General features: G+C 42.4%; 1 protein-coding gene across 16 annotated transcripts in view; it reads right to left on the bottom strand.

The window, feature by feature from the left end:
- Positions 1-24,769, bottom strand: part of TGFBR3 (transforming growth factor beta receptor 3) — a 262,991-nt gene that overhangs the window by 230,618 nt on the left and 7,604 nt on the right. For all 16 annotated transcript variants that reach the window (XM_064588826.1, XM_064588827.1, XM_064588822.1 and 13 more), the window contains exon 2: positions 7,572-7,743. In XM_064588826.1, coding sequence (XP_064444896.1) covers positions 7,572-7,659 — 88 coding nt within the window. In that variant the 5' untranslated portion in view covers positions 7,660-7,743. The remainder of the gene's footprint in view (positions 1-7,571; positions 7,744-24,769) is intronic.

Raw genomic sequence — 24,769 nt, 5'->3', positions numbered from 1 at the left:
CCGCTTAACCGACTGAGCCACCCAGGCGCCCCAAACTCATTTTTTTCTTGACGACTGCTACATGTCCCAGCTTGGTGTGTGTGTGTGAGCACATGCATGTTGGCTTACTGTTTCTATGCAAAAACACAGAGCAGGGAGGGACCCCATCATGCTTGTGTGTGCATGGTCTCCCCCCAAAAAACACAACATTAAATTCAGGTCACTCTAGCCACTCTGGGTCTTTGAATACAGTTCTTTACTCTTTAAGATAAATAGAAAGTTGGCACCGTGCTGAAAGCACATACAGCTAGCTCTGTGCTGGTGGAAATGTTGATCAGTGTTTATAAAACAGACCATTGCTGGTGCCCTAAAATAACCCAAATAAATCAGGGATCCAAAAAGCAGCGTGGCAATGACACAGTCTAGGATGAGGATGCAAAGGAGAGAACCTGGCGTCTGTCCACTTGTCTGACATCAAATCTGTGTACAGTCTTACTCATGTTCTTGGTGAACATCTTGCTTACACTCTGCACAGCTGGTTACCCAGATGGCATCGCAACTGACACCTCCTCCCTATGTATCCAAGAGAGCAATTAAATACAAAGGTGGTTGGGGTGCCTGGGTGGCTCAGTCGTTAGGCGTCTGCCTTCGGCTTGGGTCATGGTCCCAGGGTCCTAGGATCGAGCCCCGCATCGGGCTCCCTGCTCAGCGGGAAGTCTGCTTCTCCCTCTCCCACTCCCCCTGCTTGTGTTCCCTCTCTCGCTGTGTCTCTCTCTGTCAAATAAATAAATAAAATCTTTAAAAAAAAAAAAAATACAAAGGTGGTTACAGTAACAACCTAAAAACAATAGTAATCACAGGCCAAATCAACTAGCTGGACCCAGAGACTCAGTATTGGCAAGAGAAGGCCTTGGCTGGATGTGCTTTGAATCTTCGAGTCTGTCCCTCCTCTAGTCTTGACATTCCCCAGTGGCAGTCCCCCCATGGCACTCTCCCCGCCTTCCTGCCATTATGAAACACAGCCTCTGATCACTCAGTAGGCAGAGGAGAAAACTATCGAAGAACCACCTCGGCAGTCCCCTGGCCATTAATGGCCAGTCCAGGGGAAAGAGTGCCAGTTCCTTTCGGGCAGCGGGATAGGAAGAGCACGAACCCCTTGGCCAGCTACTTCCTGTATGACCAGATATAAAGGACCACTTTAACTTTCATTGGAATTGATTTGCCTCTCATGATATATTACATTTTTCTTCTCTAAGCTTCAGTCCCCTCTAGCATGTTAATAGTAGCGGGAGTGGTGACAGCAGTAGTAATTACAAACACAGCGATAATGACAGTCACCGACCTTCCCAGCTTTCCGTGAGGATCACATGAACTGACACGTGTAAAGTGCCCAGCACAGTACCTGCCTAGCAGTTTCAGGAGGTACTAAGGGAAGCCCCGCATCAAAAAGACCCTAAGACTTGTCGGTACGGTCTGTCTGCAGAAGGCTGTTGGATTCTGATTTGACAGACAGTTGAATCATCTTTCTAAATTACTTTCTCTGAGTCCCATTACCCCCATTCTGGAAATGATGAAAACAGTACCTGCCTACCCCCAAGGGGACTGCTATGAGAATCAAATGAAATAGTAGGTATAAGAGCATTTGGAAACTATAGATATAAAAGAACATTCCCATTAGTTTAGCCTCCCCCCAAGGCTGCCAGTTTGTCCCATGCCAAACCAAGTATTAACCAGCCGATAGCTCTGCTTGTCATCCCATGGGCACAGAGTTCACAGCTTTCTTAGCAAGAAAATAGCTCCAACGAAAAGCATCTCTATTTTCCTGTGGACGACACCTGGAACTCCAGGTACACTCGGGAAAGATGAAAAGAAATGTGTTTGCTCAATAGAAATGTGTGTGCAGGTTGTGGGCAAGCCTCCAAAAAGATGCATGTAGGCACAGAATGGCAACAAGGGAATGAGGCCAACGGCCATCCCACCAACACCCCACCAGCATTGAGGCCAGCAGGGTGCCTGCAGACTTCACCTCAGCAGTGCCCCTTGGACCTGGCACAAGAGACCAGCGGACTGCAGGCAAGCCTGTCCCTTCCAACCAAATTGATCTTGAATTCTCTGTGTGTGCCTCTTTTTTCTCAAAATGAAGGCTCCTGGAAACACAGCCTTACCTAACTCTGGCAGGCCTCAGAGACAGAAGTTAGTATTTTTTAAAGATGTATTGACAGGGGCGCCTGGGTGGCTCAGTCGTTGAGCATCTGCCTTCGGCTCAGGTCATGATCCCAGGGTCCTGGGATCGAGCCCTGTGTCGGGCTCCTTGCTCTGCGGGGAGCCTGCTTCTCCCCCTGCCCGCTCCCCCTGCTTGTGTTCCCTCTCTGGCTGTCTTTCTCTCTGTCAAATAAATAAATAAAATCTTTAAAAAAAAAAAACAAAAAAGATGTATTGCCAAACAATTTTTAAAGTGAAAACTAGTGAGCCTTAAGCCCACAGGAGCATTTATGTTTTAAACTGCCCACTTTTCTTAGATAGATTATAGGATTTTTTTTAAGACTTTATTGATTTATTTCAAAAGACAGAGAGAGAGAGAGCACAGCAGGGGGGTGGGAGAGGGAGAGAGATAATCTTAAGCAGGCCCCACGCCCAGCATGGAGCCCCACAAAGGGCTTGATTTCACGACCTGAGTGAAAATCAAGAATTGGATGCTCAACTGACTGAGCCACCCAGGCGCCCATGAGATTACAGGATTTAAGACAAGGTGCTAAAAACCTAAGATAATTTCGAACCAGGAGGCATTATGGTCTTTACACAGCTCTTGTTCACCAACAGCAGGGCCCTCCCTACCCACATGCTGCACAATAAACCAGGAAAAAGAGAGGGGAGAACAAGTAGCGATTTTATTTTATTTTATTTTATTTTATTTTATTTTTAAGATTTTATTTATTCGAGAAAGAGAGAATGAGAGAGAGCGAGCACATGAGAGGGGGGAGGGTCAGAGGGAGAAGCAGGCTCCCTGCTGAGCAGGGAGCCCGATGCGGGACTCGATCCAGGGACTCGATCCAAGGACTCCAGGATCATGACCTGAGCCGAAGGCAGTCGCTTAACCAACTGAGCCACCCAGGCGCCCACAAGTAAGGGTTTTATTAAAGCAACCTCTAACCCTGGGATGCAGCTTGCTGACCCCTGCCTCCTTCACGCTCAACCACAAATGGAGAAGGAAAGGCTTTCGCTAAAGACCCAGCCAAATCCATGGGGCTAGAACAGGCCTACTGTCCTAACTCGAGTTAATTTTATGTGCTGGGCTGTCCTTTGCCCTCCCTGGCTACATATCTAAAGGAGGCCTTTTATATAGCCTTCACTCCTTCTGCTACCAAGAACCCTACAAAAGAGCTTCACAGTCATGTCAGTGAAGTAAGAATGCAAATACAGAAGACCCATTACTTGAGGGTCCTTCCATTCTGATGACTTATATATGTCTCTTCTAAGGTGAAAGGAGTTTAATCTGGTTCCAGAATGACTTACTGGTGACTACTCAGTCAAGTGAAGGGCTTCAATCATTCCACAATGAGGGTCTCCTACACAGAGGCTCCAGTGGAGTGGTGGATGGGCTGGACTCTAGAGCCACACTGCCTGAGTTCAAGTCCCAGCTCTGTCTCTTATTAGTTATGGGACTTTATACAAATATTAACCAAACTGAGTCGGTTTCCTTGTGTGTAAAATGCAAATTATGGTAATACTAACACCCACCTCATAGGGTTGTCTTATAAAAACAAAACAAGCTAGCTGGCAGAGAGCAAGCCCTTGATAAATTGTTGGTCAATATGCCAAGCAGTGTTGTCCTTGAAGCCAAAGAAGCCATATTCTCAGCCTCATTTTCTGAGGCCACAGTTCAGATTCTAGGATTAAACAGTATATGCCTTTGGCTACATGGGAACAGAAGAAAAATCCAAACCTCAAAATGAAATCCACAACTCTCGTTCTGATCTTTAGGGCCCTCCGCAACCTACACCCATCCTTCCTTCCAAACAGACCTCCTGGCCTATTCCTTTACCAATTCTCCAGGTCATCTACCCTTTAAAAACATATCAAGCACCTACGTGCCATATACTGTGCTAGGCACTGTTCCACATCTGGTCAACCAGCCTTTGCCTTTCTAGATGGCCTTCACTTAGCTAGCCTTCAAAACCGAGCTCAAGATCAAGCACATCCACAAAGCCCTCCATAGCTACTCCAACCACCAGGGCTTCCCCTTCTGACCTCTCTGAGGTCTTCTGGCTTCTGTTTGGTATTTACCATATATTGATTATTTTGTTATATGGTGAAATTTTATATGCCTAACTAAAGCACAAGTGATTCAAAGGAAGGGATGAATCTTACATTTCTTTGTATAACCCGGACTGACTAGTACTGTTCTTTGCACTTAGAGGGACTCAGCAAATTAGTGGTTTACTTGTGGTTTCAAGATGACACAGCACACAGCAAATACATTATCATTCATTTTAAACATGCTTCTGATCAATACTCCCTTCATAGTGTAGAGACTTAAAGGCTCAATCATCAGACCTAGACTAAGTAGGGGCACCCAGGTGGCTCAGTCGTTAAGCATCTGCCTTTGGCTCGGGTCATGATCCCAGAGTCCTGGGATTGAGTCCTGCATCAGGCTCCCTGCTAAGAGCCTGCTTCTCCCTCTCACACTCCCTCTGCTTGTGTTCCCTCTCTTGCTGTGTCTCTCTCTCTGTCAAATAAATAAATAAATAAATAAAATCTTCAAAAAAAAAAAAAAAAGACCTAGACTAAGTAGGTTCATGGTTAAATCTGCCACTTACCAGCTGTGTGACCTTGAAGAAGTTACTTAACCTGTCTGTATTCAGTTTCTTCATTTATAAACTGGGGATAAACAAAGTACCTACACTTCCTAGGACAGTTATAAGGATGAAGTGAGGTAATACATATAAAGCACTTTCAACAGGACCTGGCACACAGTAATTAGCTAATTACTCTATAAAAATTCATTATTATTATTATCACTACTATTTTCCTGAAGTTCAACTCCTCCGGAATGCCCCAAAAAGCATTTTGTAAAGTATGCTGAGCCTATACAAAAAGCTACTGGATTCAGTATATACAAAATATTTCTCCCTTCTTATTTCGCCAATAAGTTTTTCAAAAAGGCATCTCTTGGGCACCTGGGTGGCTCAGTTGGTTAAGTGTCCAATCATGGATCTCATCTCAGGTCTTGATCTAAGGGTCATGAGTTCAAGCCCCACATTGGGCTCCACAATGAACATGGAGCCTACTTTAAAAAAAAAAAGGCATCTCAAATGCTGTTCACATAGATGTATTTAGTTCATGAAAATATACTGAGCTACACATTTTCATGTGTATGTTTATCTCTGCAAACTGTATTTCAATAAAAATTTAGCATTAAAAAAAAGGCATCTCTACCTCTACCATTAATCATTTCCCTCAGGTTGCTACAAAATTGGTAATTCTACTGTACCTTCAATTTTACCATAATTCTCAGCAAAATTTTGAGTATGTATACAACTCAAAAAATATTTTACCCATGGCTTGAAAGAGCAAGGAAGGTCTTAACCAAAACTGAGTCACTATCTAATACATCAAGGCTATACAGAGCCATCAAATTCACCACTTTCCCATGAAGTACCTTCTTCGGTTATGTTTTTTAGTCTGTCCCAGGCATCAGCGAAAGCAGAAAATTCTGCTTCAAACCCACCAAGTATGGTAATACCTCTTGTCATCAAAATAGCATTTTCCATCAAGCCATTTCTCTTTCTCTCTCTCTTTTTTTTGCTACAACTTTTCAGTGAGTTTTTTTAAAAGATTTTATTTATTTATTTGACAGAGAAAGAGAAATCACAAGTAGGCAGAGAGGTGGACAGACGGAGAGGGAGAAGCAGGCTCCCCACTGAGCAGAGCCCAATGCGGGGCTTGATCCCAAGACCCTGGGATCATGACCTGAGCTGAAGGCGGACGCTTAACTGACTGAGCCATCCAGGCATCCTTTTTCAATGAGATTTTAATTAAGATCAGTTTTAATGCACAGCCTAAGAGACAAATAACTCTTCAATCATGAGACAAAACGAAACTGCTGACAGAGAGTGGGCAGTTCAAAGTCACACTGGCATTTAAAAAACAAAACAAAGAAACTACCAACTTTCTCTCAAGATATTTGCAATGAGGGGGGACATGTTGCTGTGCAACCTCATAAACCAAGTTCTGCAAACTGACTTGCACTCAGCCTGTGTGCCTACAAATGACTCCTGGTCTGAGTTTACTGCAGCCTTCACTACTTCTTTTTTTTTTTTTTTTTAATATTTTATTTATTTATTTGAGAGAGAGCGAGAGAGAGCCTGAGCTGGGGGAGAGGCAGATGGAGAGGGAGAGGCAGACGCCCGGTGGAGCAGGGAGCCTGATGCAGGACTCAATCCCAGGACCCTGGGATTATGACCTAAGCCGAAGGCAGACGCTTAACCGACTGAGCCACTCAGGCGCCCCAGCCTTCACCGCTTCTTACTGGCTTCTTCAGTGCAGCACAGAGGTGAAGACCACAGATGTAAAACTTGGCTCCTCCACTTTCCAGCCACATGACTGTGCACATCACCTCCTCTCATCATTTGTCAAATGGGAAAAATAAGCCTACCTACCTCAGAGCTGTGACTAAGTGAGCTCACGAAATAAGAGTATCCTTATTCATTGTTAGATTCTGTAATTGTTTAGCCCAGTGCTGGGTTGTGGTGCACACTCAATAAATGGCAATTATTATCATCACTATCGTCTCATTTGTATGTGAATTCAATAGCCAAAACCAAGAGGTTAATCATTTTTCAAGTCAATGTGTTTCTTGTTGAGACCAGCCAGTTTACAGAACTGGTCCAACAAATTCTTTCATGTAGTTCATTCTACAACAGACATAAAGCAAATTACCACAAAATAGAGCAAATTAACCTTCCAAATTTGTTAAGTATCCCTGACTGGGAATGCTAAGATGATGCTGTGGGGGATCTGATACTCCTACTTAAGCAACAATGTTCCCACCAAGTCTTTCGCTTCTTATCTCCAATCTCATACTCTGGTGGCCTCCAGGAAGCACAGCTCTGTACTTTTTATAAAATTACACATTAAAATACCTAAATGGGCAAAATTAACACTTCCTAAGCATCCTGTGCCAGGAGGGTCACCTCTCAGTAGATCTATTTATTTTATGATAAAAAACAAAAAAAGCTTTCTTGACATTCTTATTTAGGACAAGAAAATAAATGTAATCTATGCATGGAGCAAAATTAAGTGGGATGACACATCACCATTATTTGTTCTCTACCCATCTCAACACTGAGGTTTAGTTAGACATCTGTGTCACTGACTCTAGAATGTCTAGCACCAGTCTAGTGAAATACAACCTAGGCAAACATACTATGTAATTTGTCGTCAAATATTTTAGGTCGCTGAAAAACATAAATACTCACAATACTCAGAATTTGCATACACCTCACATTTTCGAAATTCTTCCAAACAAGAGACTGAAGAAAAATATATCTGAAAGAATATAATGAACGTGAAATCTATATTCAGCAACTTACCTGTAGTGGCCACACAGGAACTCATCAGTGCAAACAAGGCCATCACATAGTGAGAAGGCATTTTTATTTCTCCAAAAGTGTGCCCCATTCAGTCACCTCAGCTTCAGACTGTAGACAATGTTGGCAAATCAGAAGTAGCCTTAAAAGTCCTCCTTCCTGATTTTCAAATCGCCTGTAAAAATAAACATATTTCAAGAAGAAAACTTAATGCAGAAACTGCTTTTCAAAAATACACATTAAAGTGAAATGAAGAATTTCTAAAAAGTGTAAGGTTTATTTATCTTACAAGATGCCTAGACAGCACTCCGGTAAGCTGATGTGGGGGTGCCAATTACCCAGTAAAGATTTTTAAAGCAAATACTTTTGTAAAGAAATGCTTAGTTTTAACACTTTAAATCTTTGGTTTTATATAAAATTTTTAGGAATACAGAAGAAAATCAAGATGCACCTATAATAGAACATTACCAGTTATGCTGTGGCACTAAAGTAATCAATGACGCTTGACACATGAACTTCCTAGTGTCAACAAGGAAACACAACTCTGATCAGAGACTCAGTCTAATGTTATAATGACAGAGTCATCCCAAGGATCAAATTAAAATACATTTAGAATCAATGTGAAAAATAAAGAACCATGAAAAGGAAAGCTCTCTTTTCAACTGTTTGCCAACATTTTAACAGGAGACAAGTCTTCCCTGTCTCTCAACCCCATCGGAGACTCTGGTTACTGGATCAGAGGATCCAGAGGTACCTTCTAACCTTATACTATCCAGAGCCTTGAATGACAAGTTTTCATGGTGATTTGTTTAACTTGAATATCCCTCCTATGGTCTTAAAGATTACTTCATTTAGACACACCGAATGTATTTTCCAGCCCTATATCCCTGAGCCTGGCACAACCCACAGAAATTGTTCAATTCAACAAGCATTTATTGAGCACCTACTATGTTCCAGGCTCTGTGTAAGGGCATGATTCCTTCTTATCAGGAATTGAAGGTATCTAGCAACTGGCTAAGAGCACAAAGACCCTGTCTCATCTATGTGCTGAACAAGGCAAGATCATGGAGTTTCCAGGAACCATCTCAAATAGCCGGGAACTGCAGCCTTCATACCCGCACCCAGGAAACACTATCTACAGAACCAGCTTGCTACCTTCAGAGACAAAGCCAGTTTGGGTACTTGTAAATGCAGTGCAAAAATATAAAAAACAATGGCAAAATAAGTTTCTTTTTTTTTTTTTTTAAGATTTCATTTATTTTTTTGACAGAGAGAAAGAAAGAGCACAAGCAGCAGGGAGCGGCAGGCAGAGGGAGAGGGAGAAGCAGGCTCCCCACTGAGCAAGGAGCCTGATGCGGGACTTGATCCCAGGACCCTGGGATCATATGACCTGAGCCGAAGGCAGACGCTTAACCGACTGAGCCACCCAGGCGTCCCGCAAAATGAGTTTCTAATTAAATGGTCTTAGTTCACTGCATCAAGTGTTAAGGAAAAGATATTTAAAATGCCTCTTTTCAGGGGTGCCTGGGTGGCTCAGTCATTAAGCGTCTGCCTTCGGCTCAGGCCATGATCCCGGGGTCCTGGGATCGAGCCCCGCATTGGGCTCCCTGCTCCGCGGGAAGCCTGCTTCTCCCTCTCCCACTCTCCCTGCTTGTGTTCCCTCTCTCGCTGTGTTTCTCTCTGTCAAATAAATAAATAAAAAGCTTTAAAAATAAATAAATAAATAAATAAAATGCCTCTTTTCATGGGGTGCCTTGGGTGGCTCAGTCTATTAAATGTCTGACTCTTGATTTCAGCTCAGGTCGTGATCTCAGGGTTGTGACACGGAGCCCTGTGTTGGGCTCCACGCTGGGCATGGAGCCTGCTTAAGATTCTCTCTCTCCCTTTCCCTCTGCCCTGACCCTCCTCCCTCTCTAAAAATTTTTTTAAAATTGCCTGTAACGAGGGAAAGAGGATGACTGGGGGGCAGTGGTAGGAGCACAGGAGCCTTTTCACTGATTCCCATTTGAGTTTTCTACCATTGGGGTTTTGCAAGTATTACCTATCCAGAAATAACAATAAAGTTCTAACATCCAAAAGAATTTTTTACATATGCCTTGAAACTAAATTATTACATGTGCAGGAGGTACTGTTGTTCAATCTTGATGCACGATAGTGATTAAAAGCCTAGTATGAACAGAAATGGATTACGATGGCAGTTAAAAGCCTGCCTAGGTATGAGTCCACTCTGCCACCTACCAAATGGGTTATGCTCGGCGGATTATTCTGCATGCATGAACCCATCAAATGGGCCATTGTGAGGATTACATTAGCATGCACACGTGTGTGCGTGCGTGCGTGTGTGTGTGTAAAGCTTAGAACAGTGGGGAACACATAATAAGCAATCAATAAATGTTACGTGTCCATTCCTTTTGAGGTATATTTATACCAATGAAATGGAAAAATTAGGATGTTTATTTATGTAATCCTTAGCTACTATAAAATCAGTTCAATCTTTTGTTTACTGAAAAATGAATATTTCAACAGACACAAAAAGGAGGTAAGCTAAAGAGTGGAATCACTAAAAGAACAAAATTACCAGTTAAGTAGAGGCACAAGCCATTAGTGACACAATGGTCTTGTCTCAAAAACTGCCTAAGTAGATAATTTTGGAAAGCATGAAACTGACTTCAATCACCCCTTTAAGTCCAACACTGCTGTCACCATAATTCCACATCATCTCAAATGAAATGGAAGTCTCCTCTGTGAACTTAAAAAGTCAACGACAGCAGGGCGCCTGGGTGCCTCAGTCGGTCAGCTCAGGTCATGATCTCAGGGTTGTGAGATGGAGCCCCGCATCAGGCTGCATGAAAGATTCTCTCTCTCCCCCTCCCTCCCCATCTGCCCCTTCTCCCACTCATGCTCTCTCTCTCTCTCTCTCTAATAAAGAGTCTTAAAAAAAAAAAGTCAATGACAGCAAAGATAATTTGACCCTATTTTTTCCCTCCAAAAAATTAAATTTCCTGAATGGATTGATAAGGAAAACTCTCTCCAAAAGAATATGCTATTTCAGCAAATGCTAAGAGCAATTTTCATAAAGCAAAACCCTGTAAGGAGATCTCAGAAGAAGATGGCTTCCCAGAGGATTTTTATGGAGCACATAAACTATAACCCACACGAGGCTTGCGGGAATATTTAATGAGCTTATGCCCCCCCCCCCTGGCCGCAGCTGCAGAGGGTCTGTGGGACTGTGAGCATTAATCCAGGGGCTTAACCCAGGTCTGAATGAACCTGTGGAAAGAAAGGCAAAAGCTTCTATTAAAAATACAGACTGCAAATTGCTGACAAGAATATTGGGCAATTATTAAAATGCAGCAATTACAGATATAACAGAGCCAAGCTAAACAGTTTGATGCCCAAAGGCAAACCACAGCAAGTTTATACCGGATTTTAAAACATCTCCGAGGAAGTCCAAGACAAGTTGAAACTACACACTGCTGCTTCTAACAAAGAGGGAGCTTTTCTTCTTTTAGCTTAAAAGTCCCTCCGTAATGTAACTTGTTCAAAAAGAAAATAAACTGCAAAGAGTTTTTGTCTAATCTTCTCAACGTGGTGACAGGATCCTAAGGCGGAGGAGAATAAAAAGGGAAGCATGTCATTCCCATTCTGTGGAACTCCAATATTGGCTAAGACTTGTACACATCAGCACCTTAACGTACAGCCTAGGGATCCGTTCCCCAACTAGAAGAATGCTGGATGATCGAGGCTCCCGGAAAGTTGTAGATTGGAAATACAAACTCCTGTTTTGTTCCGTAAGGTTATATCATGCTCAATTTGCAAAGAGCAGGGACTTCCCACCCTGGGTTTCTAAACTCACTGAGTATCTTTGGTCTTTATAAACTAAATGCTTCCTTGAGAAATATAAATGAAGTACTCTGTGATCTTGAAGGAACAATTTGGGGTTCACTGTGCAACAGTCATTTTGTCCACATTGCAAAGCAATGTGTTCTGTTCAAAGGCTACCAGTACTTTTAGTGTCTACAAATGAGCAAAAAAAATTTCTGAGAGCTTAATGGACATAAAATATACACACACACACACAAATGTGATACGAATTCTTCTAATTTCAGAGCTCCTCTGTGTCTATTTCTGAGGCCATTAAACGGAGTGTGCTGGCCCACATTCTCTAGTGATCCAATAGTATGCACAGGTAAAGAGAGGGATTAGCTGAAAAACCCCTCCCCAAATGAAAACCATCATGGGTTAAACCAATGTTCAAAAGGAACTGGTTGGGAACAGTATTCCCTGGGTTGATCCGGATGTTTTTTTAAAAAGGCATAACGTGGTGAAATGATGTCCGGCAATAGGCTAAAAGCCAGCAAGAGAAATTACTAACTTCCCCTTACATGTCTAACACAGATGGCTATATACATGAGATTATTTAAGATCAGAACTTACAATGAACTTGGAGTATATCAATTTCCCAATTAAAGGAATTGGCATGCTAGAGGTAAGTAACAGCTTTTAAAGCTGGAAGAGATCAACATGATTTCATTGATGAAGAGGAACCCAAACTCCAAGCCCAGCACTTGCCCAGGGTAATACGGCAATGCTAAGACTAGAAACCAGGTCTTCCCATGACAGGCTCTACCTCCCAGATCCAGATCTGTCACCATAAACAAGGAACAATTTTCTCCCTCTCAATTCTCAATCTCTGATAACAGAACAGTTTTTCCGAGAGAGAGAGAAGCCTGCCAGAGCTGCCGTCAGACAATGGGACCGGCATGTTGACATATACCCTCTGCACAAATCATTACTGATCACAATCCGTGACTTGACTTCAGGACTGTAAGTGGCAACTCTAACAAATAAAGAATCCTTGATAATGCTGTAGGACTCCAAGTTCTCTGAAAATGCAAAGGGCAAGATGAAGCACAAACTTGTATACGGTCATATCTTAACACTAAGACTATTTAGGAAAATATTCAACAAATTTGAAGATCTTCAAGACAGAGATATATTGAGTGGAATAAAAAAAAAAAAATTACCATTCCCTAAACTCAAATGGTAAATAACACCTGAGTTTCTGGTACCTTAAACATGAAATTATTTTTCAGCAGATCATTAAAATGTCTCTGGTCTGACACGTAAGTGAATTTTTGAGAGAGAAATATACTGTTAAGTCTGAAAACAGTTAAATAAAAGCCGGTAGAGGAATTCTTCTGATGGTCATTCAACATGTTATTCAGGGGATTTAAGAAAAGAGGCAGGATGGATGACATCAATATCTAGCTTGGCAGCCTGTAAAAAGGGGTATACAGGATGTAGAAGAGATACTGCTGTTTGTCTAATGACATTTGGATGCCCTTTGAGACCCGTACACAGAAAAAGCAAAGCCACCTTACTGAATCACAACAGCAACTCTCAGATTTCTACTATAAAGAGAAACTGGTAATTCCAAATCCCCATTTTCAGACAGATTTGGCAAAAAGGGAAAAGTCCTGGGTTTGGAGAAGAAATCTCTGGAATCCAGTCACCTGGGTGGTGCAGTCAGTTAAGCATCGACTCTTGGTCCTGATCTCAGAGTCATGAGATTGAGCTCCACGTCAGGCTCCACACTCAGCATGGAGTCTGCTTAAGTTTCTCTCTCCCTCCCCGTACCTCACTCTCTTTAAAATGAATAAATCTTTTTTTAAAAAATTAAAGTAAAAATAAAAAAATTTTTTTAAAATCTTTGGAATCGCATTCAAACACAACATTTAACAAATATTTACTACTATAAACCAGGCACTGTTGAAGATGCCAAGGATATGGCAGTGAAAAAAGGAGCCAAAAATCTTGCCCTCATGGAGCTTATATTCCGGATAGAAGTAAAACCATTTGTTACATTAGGCAAGATATTTAATTTCCTGAGCTTCATGTCTTCCTTCAGCAAGTCTTTAGTTATTGCTTACTCCATGCCAGGCAATGGGAATATAATGGCCAAGCAAAGAGATATGTTCTTTGTCCTCAGGGGCTGGTGAGATAAACCAACCAATATTCACAAATTTGTAATTAGACACTATGATAAGAGATCTAAAGAAAAAGTACCCACAAACTGAAGGATAAGTGGAGGGTGACGGATGACATTACAGGTAGAGGAACTATTACAGGTCCCTGATGCTGGAGGGAGCAAGGCTGAAAATCCAAAAGGGAAAGGAGAGGAATAAGGCTCAAGAAAGGGTTTAAGCAAGTAAGTGGTGGGATCTACTGGGTTAAGATTTCCCCAGGACAGGGGCACCTGGCTAGCTCATTTGGTAGAGCTGTGGCTCTTGATCTTAGGATCATGAGTTCAAGCCCCATGTTGGGCATAGAATTTACTTAAAAATAGGCCCTATGGAAAACAGTATGGAGAGTCCTCAAAAAATTAAAAATAGAACTACCATATGATCTAGCAACTCCACTTCTGGGTATATATCCAAAGGAAATGAAATCACTATGCTGAAGAGATACCTGTACCCCTATGTTCCAGCCAAGACCTGGAAACAACCCAAGCATCCATCAAAAGATGAATGGATAAAGAAAATGCAGTATATATGCACAATGGAATACTATTCGGCCACACACACACACACACACACACACACAGAGGAAATCCTGCATTTGCAACAACATAGATGGACCTCATGGGCATTATGCTAAGTGAAATAAGTCAAACAGAGAAAGACAAATAGTGTATGAGCTCACTTGTATGTAGAATCTAGCCAAACTCATAGAAACAGAACAGGGGCACCTGGGTGGCTCAGTCAGTTAAGAATATGACTCTTGATCTCAGCTCAGGTCTTGATCTCAGGGTCTTGAGTTCAAACCCCACATTGGGCTCCACGCTGGGTGTGGAGTCAACTTAAAAAAAAAAAAAAAAAGAAAGAAAAAAAACACAGAACAGAGAACAGATTGGTGGTTGCCAGAGGTAAGGGGTAGGGGAAGTGGGGGAAGGTGGTCCAAAGGTACAAACATCAGTTATAAGATAAATTAAGTCCTGGGAATATAATATACAACATGATGACAACATGTTAACAATACTGTATGGTATATTTGAAAGTTGCTAAGAGAGTAAATCTTAAAAGTTTTCATCACAAGAAAAGAAATTTGTAACTAAGTGTGGTGATGGACATTAAGTAAACTTATACTGTGGTGATCATTTTACTATATATACATACATATCATTATGTTTTACACCTTAAACTTATACAATGCTTTGTGTCAATTATATCTCAATATAACTAGAAAAAAATAAAAATTAAAAATAAAGATTTCCGGGCGCCTGGGTGGCTCAGATGGTTAAGCATCTGCCTTCGGCTCAGGTCATGATCCCAGGGTCCTGGAATCGAGTCCCACATCGGGCTCCCTGCTCCGCAGGAAGCCTGCTTCTCCCTCTGCCTCTCTCTCTCTCTGTCTCTCATGAATAAATAAATAAAGTCTTTAAAAAAAAAATTAAAGATTTCCTTGAGTACCCTATAGAGAACAGACTGAAGGGAGCCCAGAGTGCATGGAAGATCCATTGAGACTCTTAAAGCAGAGGAGCTCCTGTCTGGCTCAGTTGGTAGAACTTGCGACTCTTGATCCTGGGGTTGTAAGTTTGAGCCCCACATTGGGTATAAAGATTATTTAAAAATAAAATCTTTAATTAAAAAAAAAAAGACTGGGGGACGCCTGGGTGGCTCAGTCGGTTAAGCGTCTGCCTTCGGCTCAGGTCATGATCCCAGGGTCCTGGGATCGAGTCCCGCATCGGGCTCCCTGCTCCGCGGGGAGCCTGCTTCTCCCTCTGCCTCTGTCTCTCTCTCTGTCTCTCATGAATAAAAAAAAAAAAAAAAAAGACTGGGGCACCTGGGTGGCTCAGATGGTTGAGCATCTGCCTTCGGCTCAGGTCATGATCCCAGGGTCCTGGGATCGAGTCCCGCATCGGGCTCCCTGCTCGGTGGGGAGCCTGCTTCTCCCTCTGCCTCTCTCTCTGTCTCTGATGAATAAATAAAATCTTTTTTAAAAAAAAAAAGACTCTTATAGCAGATCAGACAAGAGGTTTAGATCAGAATGGAGCCCCGGTTTCTTCTTCTTCTTCTTTTTTTAAGATTTTATTTATTTATTTGAGAGAGAGAAAGAGAGTACATGTATACACATGAGCAGGGGGGAGGGGCAGAGGGAGAAGCAAGCTCCTGATGAGCAGGGAGCCCCAGGATCCTGGATCCCAGGACCCTGAGATCATGACCTGAGCCGAAATCAAGAGTCAGATGCTTAACCAACTGAGCCACCCAGGTGCCCCAACCCCGTTTCTTCATTTTTAAGATGAAACTAACCCTACTTACACCATAGGGTCATTCCAAGAATCAAATGAGATTATACATGTAACAGCAGAGAGCTATCATTATTTGTCACAGTTGACCATCTCTACCAAGGAGAATGATCCTGAGGCCTAAGATTCATTTAAAATCCCACCATTCTGTGGCTGCCAAGGGCAGGGAAAAAAAGGAATTACTTTTGAACTACCTTACATATGGGAAGGAATTTCACATGAAGATTCAATGGGAAGGGAGGCAGGAGGTGCAGAGGTTACAAGATGTGCAGAGAAGATGGACTCTACTCTCCCCGGCACCTCCAGGGCCTGGCCCACCCTCACTCTTGACTGAGAGTGTGACCAACACATCTCTGGCCCCAGCATCCTTAGTTTCTTTGGGGCTCACCTTCAGTCAGTCCTTAAAAGCCCCTCTGTCTATCCCAAGCACAGCAGACCTCATTGCCCAAGCTAAATACAGCAGAAAGGGGAGGGTGGGCATGGATACATTTCGCATTGTTGTGAAAGACCACGTTTTGTTCAAGTTCACAAACTAGGATTTTTCACCCCCCCTTGCAATATTCCAAGAACCACCTTTCACATTTAATATTTTTGCATCCAAAGATTTCTGTTGCTTGTAATTTTAAGCTAAAATTAACAGAGAACTGTGTGCTTGGGGATTCCAAACCTGGCCTAACCAGACATGTTCACTTTGGACAGCCTCTACCACCCCCTTATCTGTAAGATGTTAATGACATTCTGATTGTAATATATGAGATAGAATATGGGCACGGTACCTAAAACAATATCAGGCCCACACAGTACATTCAGAAAACAAAAATAGTCATTGAGGCTTTTTACAGTTAAAATACCCCTAGACTTTCAAAAAACCAAGCAAATTACTAGTAGCAAAATAATATAGTTTATATCAAATTTTTATTAATTTGGGGATTAGACTTCATTGTCTAGAATTTAAAAAAAAAAAAACAAACCTACATTACCAAAAAACGATGACTCCAAACTCAATACAAGATAGGAGTCCTAAAGATAGTCATAAGATTGCAAAGCTGTTCTGAATAAAGCTACTGTCTCAACAACTCTGGTATAAGTTACAGGGATCTGGCTGCATGGGCCCTCCTTGACTCTACCTTATGATTCCCAAATTAGCTTCAGGGATTTAGCTGGAAGCTGAGGAACTCAGCCTGGCACGGCCACCAACCAAGCTGCCTGGAGTGAGGAATCAGCTATCACCAAAAGGGCTTATTAAATCACGGAAGCCACAATTATTCCAGCAAAAGTCAGCACATCTGAATATCCTCAGTACACCAGTCATCATCCTTTAGGCCCTAGCAAGCAAGCACTAAGCCATTAAAAAAACTTTGCAGAAGCTACATCTATTAGACCTCCATTAGACTATTTTGCACAATATACAGTAATTTACTAAAATATTTTAGTCACATGATTATTTATATTCACAGGGATTCTGCAAATATATGAATTCAGAATAAACACTTCAGCAGTAGACTATTCTATTCTGCTAACTGCAATTAAGCACTTTTTTCTTCCTCTCACTGACTTCCAATATAACATTCTATCTCGTAAATGGGGGTAATCCTTCAATAGATAACATTTCAATTATTTAATTGATATTATTTGGTAAAAAGAGGGCTCAGCAGCCAAGGCATGTGAAACATTAAGAATTAAAACCCTTCGGGGCCCCTAGGTGGCTCAGTCCGTTAAGCATCTGCTTTCGGCTCAGGTAATGATCCCAGGGTCCTGGGATCAAGCTCCGCATCGGGTCCCTGCTTGGTGGGGAGCCTGTTTCTCCCTCTCCCACTCCTCCTGCTTGTGTTCCTGGTCTCTCTCTCTCTCTCTCTCTGTCAAATAAATAAATAAAATCTTTTAAAAAGAAAAAAAAAAAGAATTAAAACCCTTCAGTGGTCACCCACTGCTGTCAAAGATAAAAACCAAAACCCTGCCCATGACTGCTGGATGTTGACTACTTAGTCTGACCTCATCCTCTGCATGCTCCAGCCACACCTGCCTCAATTCTGTCCCACAAAAGGGCCAAGCCCTTGCTTCCAGAAGCAGTACTCCAACTGAGCTGGAACTCAATGACCTTCCATAGTCTCCCTAACACAGCCGCTTACCAATATCTTCAGGTCTCAACTCTGTGTATAAGCACTACTTCTTTAAGGAAGCCTCCTATTCCCTCAGAAGAAGTTAAACTTGGACATGGAATGTAGTGCAAGTCAACTCTGCAGGTAAATGTTTATGTGATGATTTCATTCCAGGTATGGCTTTCCTACATCTGTTCACTCTAGAAAGAAGGATCTCAGTCTAGCTGGTAGTAGTAATAGTCTACATACTTGGCAAACAGTAGGCATCCAATGAAGGTACCAGAATGGGTAGCAAGTATAAAACACGACTATATACATTCTAGTTAAAAGTATGGAAGAATGGTGAATTATCAAAATATTTCTCAATAATAAATGATAAACCAACAAATAAGAGCTGTGTATAAGAAAGAACCTATTCCTCAGGCAGCTTCAAAGGAACAGGAGAGACAGGAGTTCTGATATCTACGTGTTTTACAAGCTCAGACAAGCCACTCCATTCTGGGCTTTAATTTCTTCATCTCTAATATGAAGAGATAAAACAAGAAAATCTTTTATTCTATATCTTACTTATAGTTGTCCTTATATGGACTAACAACTAATTCTGAATCCCTCCTATAAAATGAGACTTCAAATACACTCGTGGAAATTTGAAATACATGATCATGCAATGGCTAGTCCAAATGACTTCACAAAACTGGAAGGTATTATCCAAGAAAAACATTCAATTTGACAACATAAGTGTAAATAAGATACTAATACTACAGTAGCTATTTTTAATACATAGCTTATATAAACAAAAAATATTTAAATCATTATTTTCTGAGCACTGTAGGCACACACAAAACTTGAATTTTGTCAGATCTGCCCATTTTATCAGAACTGCCTATTTTGGGGGCACCTGGGTGGCTCAGTCGGTTAAGCGTCTGCCTTCGGCTCAGGTCATGATCCCAGGGTCCTGGGATCGAGCCCACGTGGGGCACCCTGCTCAGCGGGGAGCCTCCTTCTCCTTCTCCCTCTGCCTCTCCCTCTGCTTGTGCTCGCTCTCTCTCTCAAATAAATAAATAAATACTCTTAAAAAAAAAAAAACCCTGCCATTTTCCTCAAACTCCATGAACTCTACTCATTCCCCTCACCTCATTCTAAAAACCATTCTGATTAATCCCACCCACTGTGAACACAGTCTCCTTGACATTTTGTGTATAATTTGTTCCATGTTATCTTCTACTCAGAGCCGACCCAGAATGTTAGAAATAGAGAACATTCACTCCAGCCCTCTAATTTTACAGATTAGCAAACCAGGAATTAGAAAGGCTCGGTGACTGGCCCACCGTTACACAGCTAGTTAGTAGCACAGCCAAGACTTGTCCACATGCTGCTTTGTAATTATTCTGTGGTTGTTCGTGTTTTTATTCCACATTCCCCTTCTTATTTAGAGGCTAACACGTTGCTTTCCTCTTCCGACCCCACAAAATATCTCAGCTACCACCTACTGAGCACCTACTGTTTTTTTCACAATTTCTCATTTCATCCTCTCAACAACCCAACAAGACAGATATCCTTTACTCTATAGTGAGAAAAGTGAGGCTCCCAGACACTCAACCACCCCTGGGCCACCAGCTGGTTAAGTCCTGGCACCAGCTTCTGAGCCCAGGTCTGCCTGATTCTCTTAACACTACAAACGGGAGCTTCTCCTCTATGGATGCCAACCAGGCCCTGCACAGACGGTCACCTTCTAGCTAGTGGGCAGCCTGATTCAATCCGACCTGAGGTAACTTATTTTGTTTTGAAACCAGAGAGGCAAGGCTCAATTAGTTTTATTTTACTTCATTCATTCACTCAATAAACATGTATTAGCACCTACCATGTGCCAGGCACTTGTTCAGGAAGCTGGGGACACGGCAGTGAACTAACATGATACTGTTTTCATGGAGTTTACCTTCTCATGGGGGAGAAAGACAACAACTTTGTAATGTGTCAAGTGATGGAAGTCATATGAAAGAAAAATAAAGCAGGTTAAGGAGAAAGAGTGTTGAGAGGACAGATGTTATTTTAGATAGGATGGTCATGGAAGGTGTGATGTTGTGATTTATAATGGAGAAATATATATTTGGTCTTCATCCCTATTTCCGGCACAAAGTTCCTAAAATCCCTGGAATTTCCTAAGTGATGACAGGAATAAAGGTGTCTTTTGTTGTGTTAATGAGGTGACCTCCAGACCCTACCTCAGAATAGGGCTGCTTACCAGGAGAACCAACCAGGTCATTAGAGGGTTGGACCTTTCAGTTCTTTTTCAGAGAGGAGCTAGAGGTTGACTCAATTGCCAATGGCCAAAGATTTTTATCAATCATGCCTATGAACACAACCTCTGTAAAAAAAACCCAAAGGATGGGGTTTGGAGAGCTGCCATGTTGGTAAATACATAGAGACTGGGGAGAGTGGCTTGCCCAGACAGCGTGGAAGCTCTATGCCCTTTTCCCACACCTTGCCCTATGCATCTCTTCCATCTGGCTGTTCCTGAGTTATAATCTTTTTTTTTTGTAAGATTTTATTTATTTGACAAAGAGAGAAGCAGTAGCAGTGAGAGAGGGAACACAAGCAGGGGGAGTTGGAGAAGGAGAAGCAGGCTTCCCACGGAGAAGGGAAACCGATGCAGGGCTCGATCCCAGGACCCTGGGACCATGACCTGAGCCGAAGGCAGACGCTTAATGACTGAGCCACCCAGGCGCCCTGCTGAGTTATATTCTTTTATAAGAAACCAGTAATCTAGTAAGTAAAATATTTTTCTGAGTTCTGTGAGCCGTTCTAGCAAATTAATCAAACTCGAAGAGGGGGTGGTGGGAACCTCCAATCTGTAGCCTGCGCTTGTGACCCCTCAAGTGAGAGGGCAGTCTTATGCAACTAAGCTCTTAACCTGTAGAATCTAAGGTTATCTCTCCAGGTAGATGGTAAATAGTGTCAGAACTGGCGGTGTTAGGGAAGATACCCCCCCACACACACACACACACAGTGGAATTGGTTACCAGTTAGAGGGCCTGTCAGATGAGGTAGCATTTGAGCACAGGGGTGTGAGATAGAGCTAAGAAAGAAACGCATCCCAGACAGTGGGGATAGCAAGTGTAAAGACCCTGCAGGGAGTACACACTTGGTGTGTTTGCAGAGCAGACTACATACAGTACAGTATAGCGGTATGTGTGGGGACCACCCCCGGCCTACCTGGGTTCAAATTCCTGCCCTGCCTCTTCCTACCAGTGTAGCTGTGGGCAGCTTACTAAATACCTCCAAGTCTCAGCTATAAAGTAGAAATAATGATTCTATTTCCCTAATGGGGTTGTTATTAGAATTAAGTAAATTAATAACACACAAAGCACTTAATACCTAGTATGTTCTTAGATTTCAGGAAATGGTGGCTATGAATTTTAACTAGGTCATTGATAACATCGCCGTTCAAGACAATTTATTTTCAATTTGATAGTTTTGAATCCAAGGGTTAAATTACGCTGTTAGCTTTGTACATGGCCAATAACTTCCTCCTAAACCTTCGACTTCCTTAGCTGGGCTTCCTGTCCTGATGAGGAAGACTCTGTGGGAACCACACTGATGTTATCACAAAACGAGCAGGAGGCAAATCACTCTAACATCCCTGTTACGCTATTAGAGATTATACTCTTCATTCAATATAACCCCTACCCCCAAGAATCAGATGCTTCTTCAGAACTGTAATTTATTGTCCCTTGGATTTAAGTCATTGGTTTCATAAAACCGATCTCACCAGTCTTGACTCCTCACTAGCATCACTGACAGAAGCAGGTGGTAATTTCAACTGCAATCCTGTCTTGAGAAGGGTTAAAACTTCTCTTCAAAATTAGGACATAATTTAATTTAAAAAAAAAAAAAACCCTTTCTCCATTGTCCTTTTGGCCTAAACTTAACGTTTCTTTTCAAAGAAATTAGAACATCAAAGCAAAATTCAAGAGTCATCTGGCCTGGCAGTCTCCAGACTGTTCCTTAGAGCACAGCCCTGAAGCAACTCAGGAAGGTACAGTGAGTGGCCCTGTGGATGGGCCCAGAGCCAAGGGAAGATGTCGGGGCCGCAGGGAAATTCTGCTCCTCTGCCCTATACCCTCTCCCCCTGCTCTTTTCTTTAATGCTATGTTTACTTTTCATCTATGCAACCCAATGGGTTAAAGGGCAAATCACAGGCAGAGAGAAACCACAGCAAGCCCAAGCCTGTGAGAGGTTAACTGGGAGTCTTCCCAAACCACTTGTAAGGCTGGGGAGAGCCCACGGTTGCTGTTTTCAGTCAGTTAAAAAGAGGTCAATGTTCTAGTATGACAGGTCTTGAATGAGGCTTTTTAAACATCAGATTCTCATCCTTTTAGACAGACCTGATGGTTTTCCCTTTGTAATGTCATAAGTATACATTTTACTGGAGCTATAAGAAATCCACAAGATCTTCTCATTCATTTATTCATCTAATAAATATTTATCAAGGGCCTGCTCCATAATAGCACTGCTCCAGGTACAGGGATTCAGTAGGGAACAAAACATAAAAATCCCTGCCCTCACGGAGCTTACCTTCTAGTCAAAGGAGACAAATTATAAACAAAATATATAACTGTATATGAGAGAGATAAATGCTAAGAAAACAAAACAGAGAAGAAGGAAAGGAAATATTTGGGGTCTTTGGTTTGGTTTGTTTCTTTGTTTGGGGTAAGGACCTACAGGAAGTGAACTCTGAAGATATGTAAGAGAAAAACATTCCAAGCAAAGGAAACAGCACGTGCAAAGGTTCTGAGACAGCATGTTTGGAATGCTCAGGAAAGAGCCAGCAGGCCAGGCCACTGGAGCACAGAGAGTGAACCAGACAGCACAGGAGTGAGGTCGAAAGAGGTAATCACCAAGGGAGTCATGGCTGGTTGTGTGCCACTTTACAGATCATTTTAAGGATTCTGGCTTTTACACTGAGAAAGATAGGAACATTAGAGTGTTTTAAGCAGAGCAATGACAGGATCTGACTTAGGCTTTGTCACGGTCATTCTGGCTACTGGGTGGAGTATACTGCAGAGAAATAAAGTAAGAAGAACTACTCCCCAGCTGTGTGATCTTGGGCAGGCCACCTAACCTCCTGGTACCTGGCTGTTCTCATCTTTAGAGGGACTTAAGGAGGATTATTTCTAACCACCACTCTAACCACTAAACTATGATTCTGAGTTTATGTCCTTTGCATTTTCTATACAGTTACAGTTTATATCCACTGGAAGCCTCATCTCTCCCCAAACCTTTCACTGAAGTAGACCTGAGTTGAGGAATTCAATTTGACAATATACATTATAGGCCAAGCCCATCCCACACTTTCAGGATACAGAGATGATGAGACTCAATCCTACTCTAGGAAAGTCCACAATCTCGCAGAGAAAGAAAGTGAGTTCTCAGGAGGTAGCAGAAGTCCTGTAAGAGAAACTAAGGGAAGAAGCAACTAACCCACCTGCCAGGTCTGTGTAGCTTCACCACAGACACTGACAACAGAGAGAGAGAGAGAGAGCCTGGATGAGTAAGCAAGAGACCACCAGAGAAGGGAAGCGGGGGATGCTAAAGGAGAGAGAAGTACAAAAGCAACAGAGCATGAGAGCACGAGACATGCTCTGGAAACCATAAGGACTCTAGTATGAGCATAGTGAGGTTCAGGGAGAAGTGGAAAGAGAAACGGCTTGAAAAAGCAGGTTGAGGCTACACTGTTAATAACTGGACATCTCGTGCCAAGGATAATGGAACAGCAGTGACTTTTAAAATACAAGAAATGGGGCACTGGGTGGCTCAGTTGGTTAAGCGACTGCCTTCGGCTCAGGTCATAATCCTGGAGTTCCGGGATCGAGTCCCACATCAGGCTCCCTGCTCAGCGGGGAGTCTGCTTCTCCCTCTGACCCTCCTCCCTCCCTCTCATGCTCTCTGTCTTTCATTCTCTCTCTCTCAAATAAATAAATAAAATCTTTTTAAAATTTTTAAAAAAAAATACAAGAAATGAAAACACAGATCTGTGTTTTAGAAGGTACCAACCAAAATGGATGAATAATGGGAGAGAGAGATGTTGAAGCCAGGAAAACTAACTGGAGGACCTGTGCAGTAATGCACGGGAGACGATGATTTGGAAATGGAGAAAAAAAGGTCAGCTGAGATCTGCTAAAAAGGTAAGCCACATGTGACTGGTGTTACTCAGGTCAGGGAAGTAAGCAGAAGGAAGTTTAGTGTGCCTGAGGCTCCTCGCTTGCTAACTGGTGCCATTTACTGACGGAGGAAATGAAGGATTGCGACTGGGGACCACAGAGAAAGAGCATGTTGGGTTTGGGACTTGGTTTTAACAGAAAGACCTACAAAACAACCAGGTAGCTGCTAGAAATAAGGGTATGAAATATAAAACTGGAAGTTACTGGCAGAGACGTGGCCACTGAGGCATGGAAATATGAACGACTAAATGTAAACTGAGAAGAGAAGGGAAAGGGAAAATATAGAACATCAGAGAATGCCAGCACGTAGTGATCAAGCACTGGAAAAGAAACCTGAAGAGAGATGGGGAAGGAAAGGGGAAAACCTGAAGTAGCTCCAGGGAAATTAAGATGATTAAACACGGGGAAAAGACAAGAGTTAAGCAGCAAAGGCCCCCCCGAGAGAGGACAATGGAGATAGATGCTGACTGAAAGCAAGCACGAATTTCGCACTTTGCACCTTTTCTAGCACCTTGATATGTCTTGGTATGGTGGGTGTGGGAGCCTGCCTGCAGCAGGCTGAAGAGTTTAACA

The sequence above is a fragment of the Mirounga angustirostris genome, unplaced genomic scaffold, assembly GCF_029215605.1.
Source record: "Mirounga angustirostris isolate CCGP_5_RB_7025 unplaced genomic scaffold, mMirAng1.0.hap1 SCAF_4, whole genome shotgun sequence".
In the NCBI taxonomy this organism is placed as follows: domain Eukaryota; kingdom Metazoa; phylum Chordata; class Mammalia; order Carnivora; family Phocidae; genus Mirounga; species Mirounga angustirostris.
This window is presented reverse-complemented; position numbering and strand designations above follow the sequence as displayed.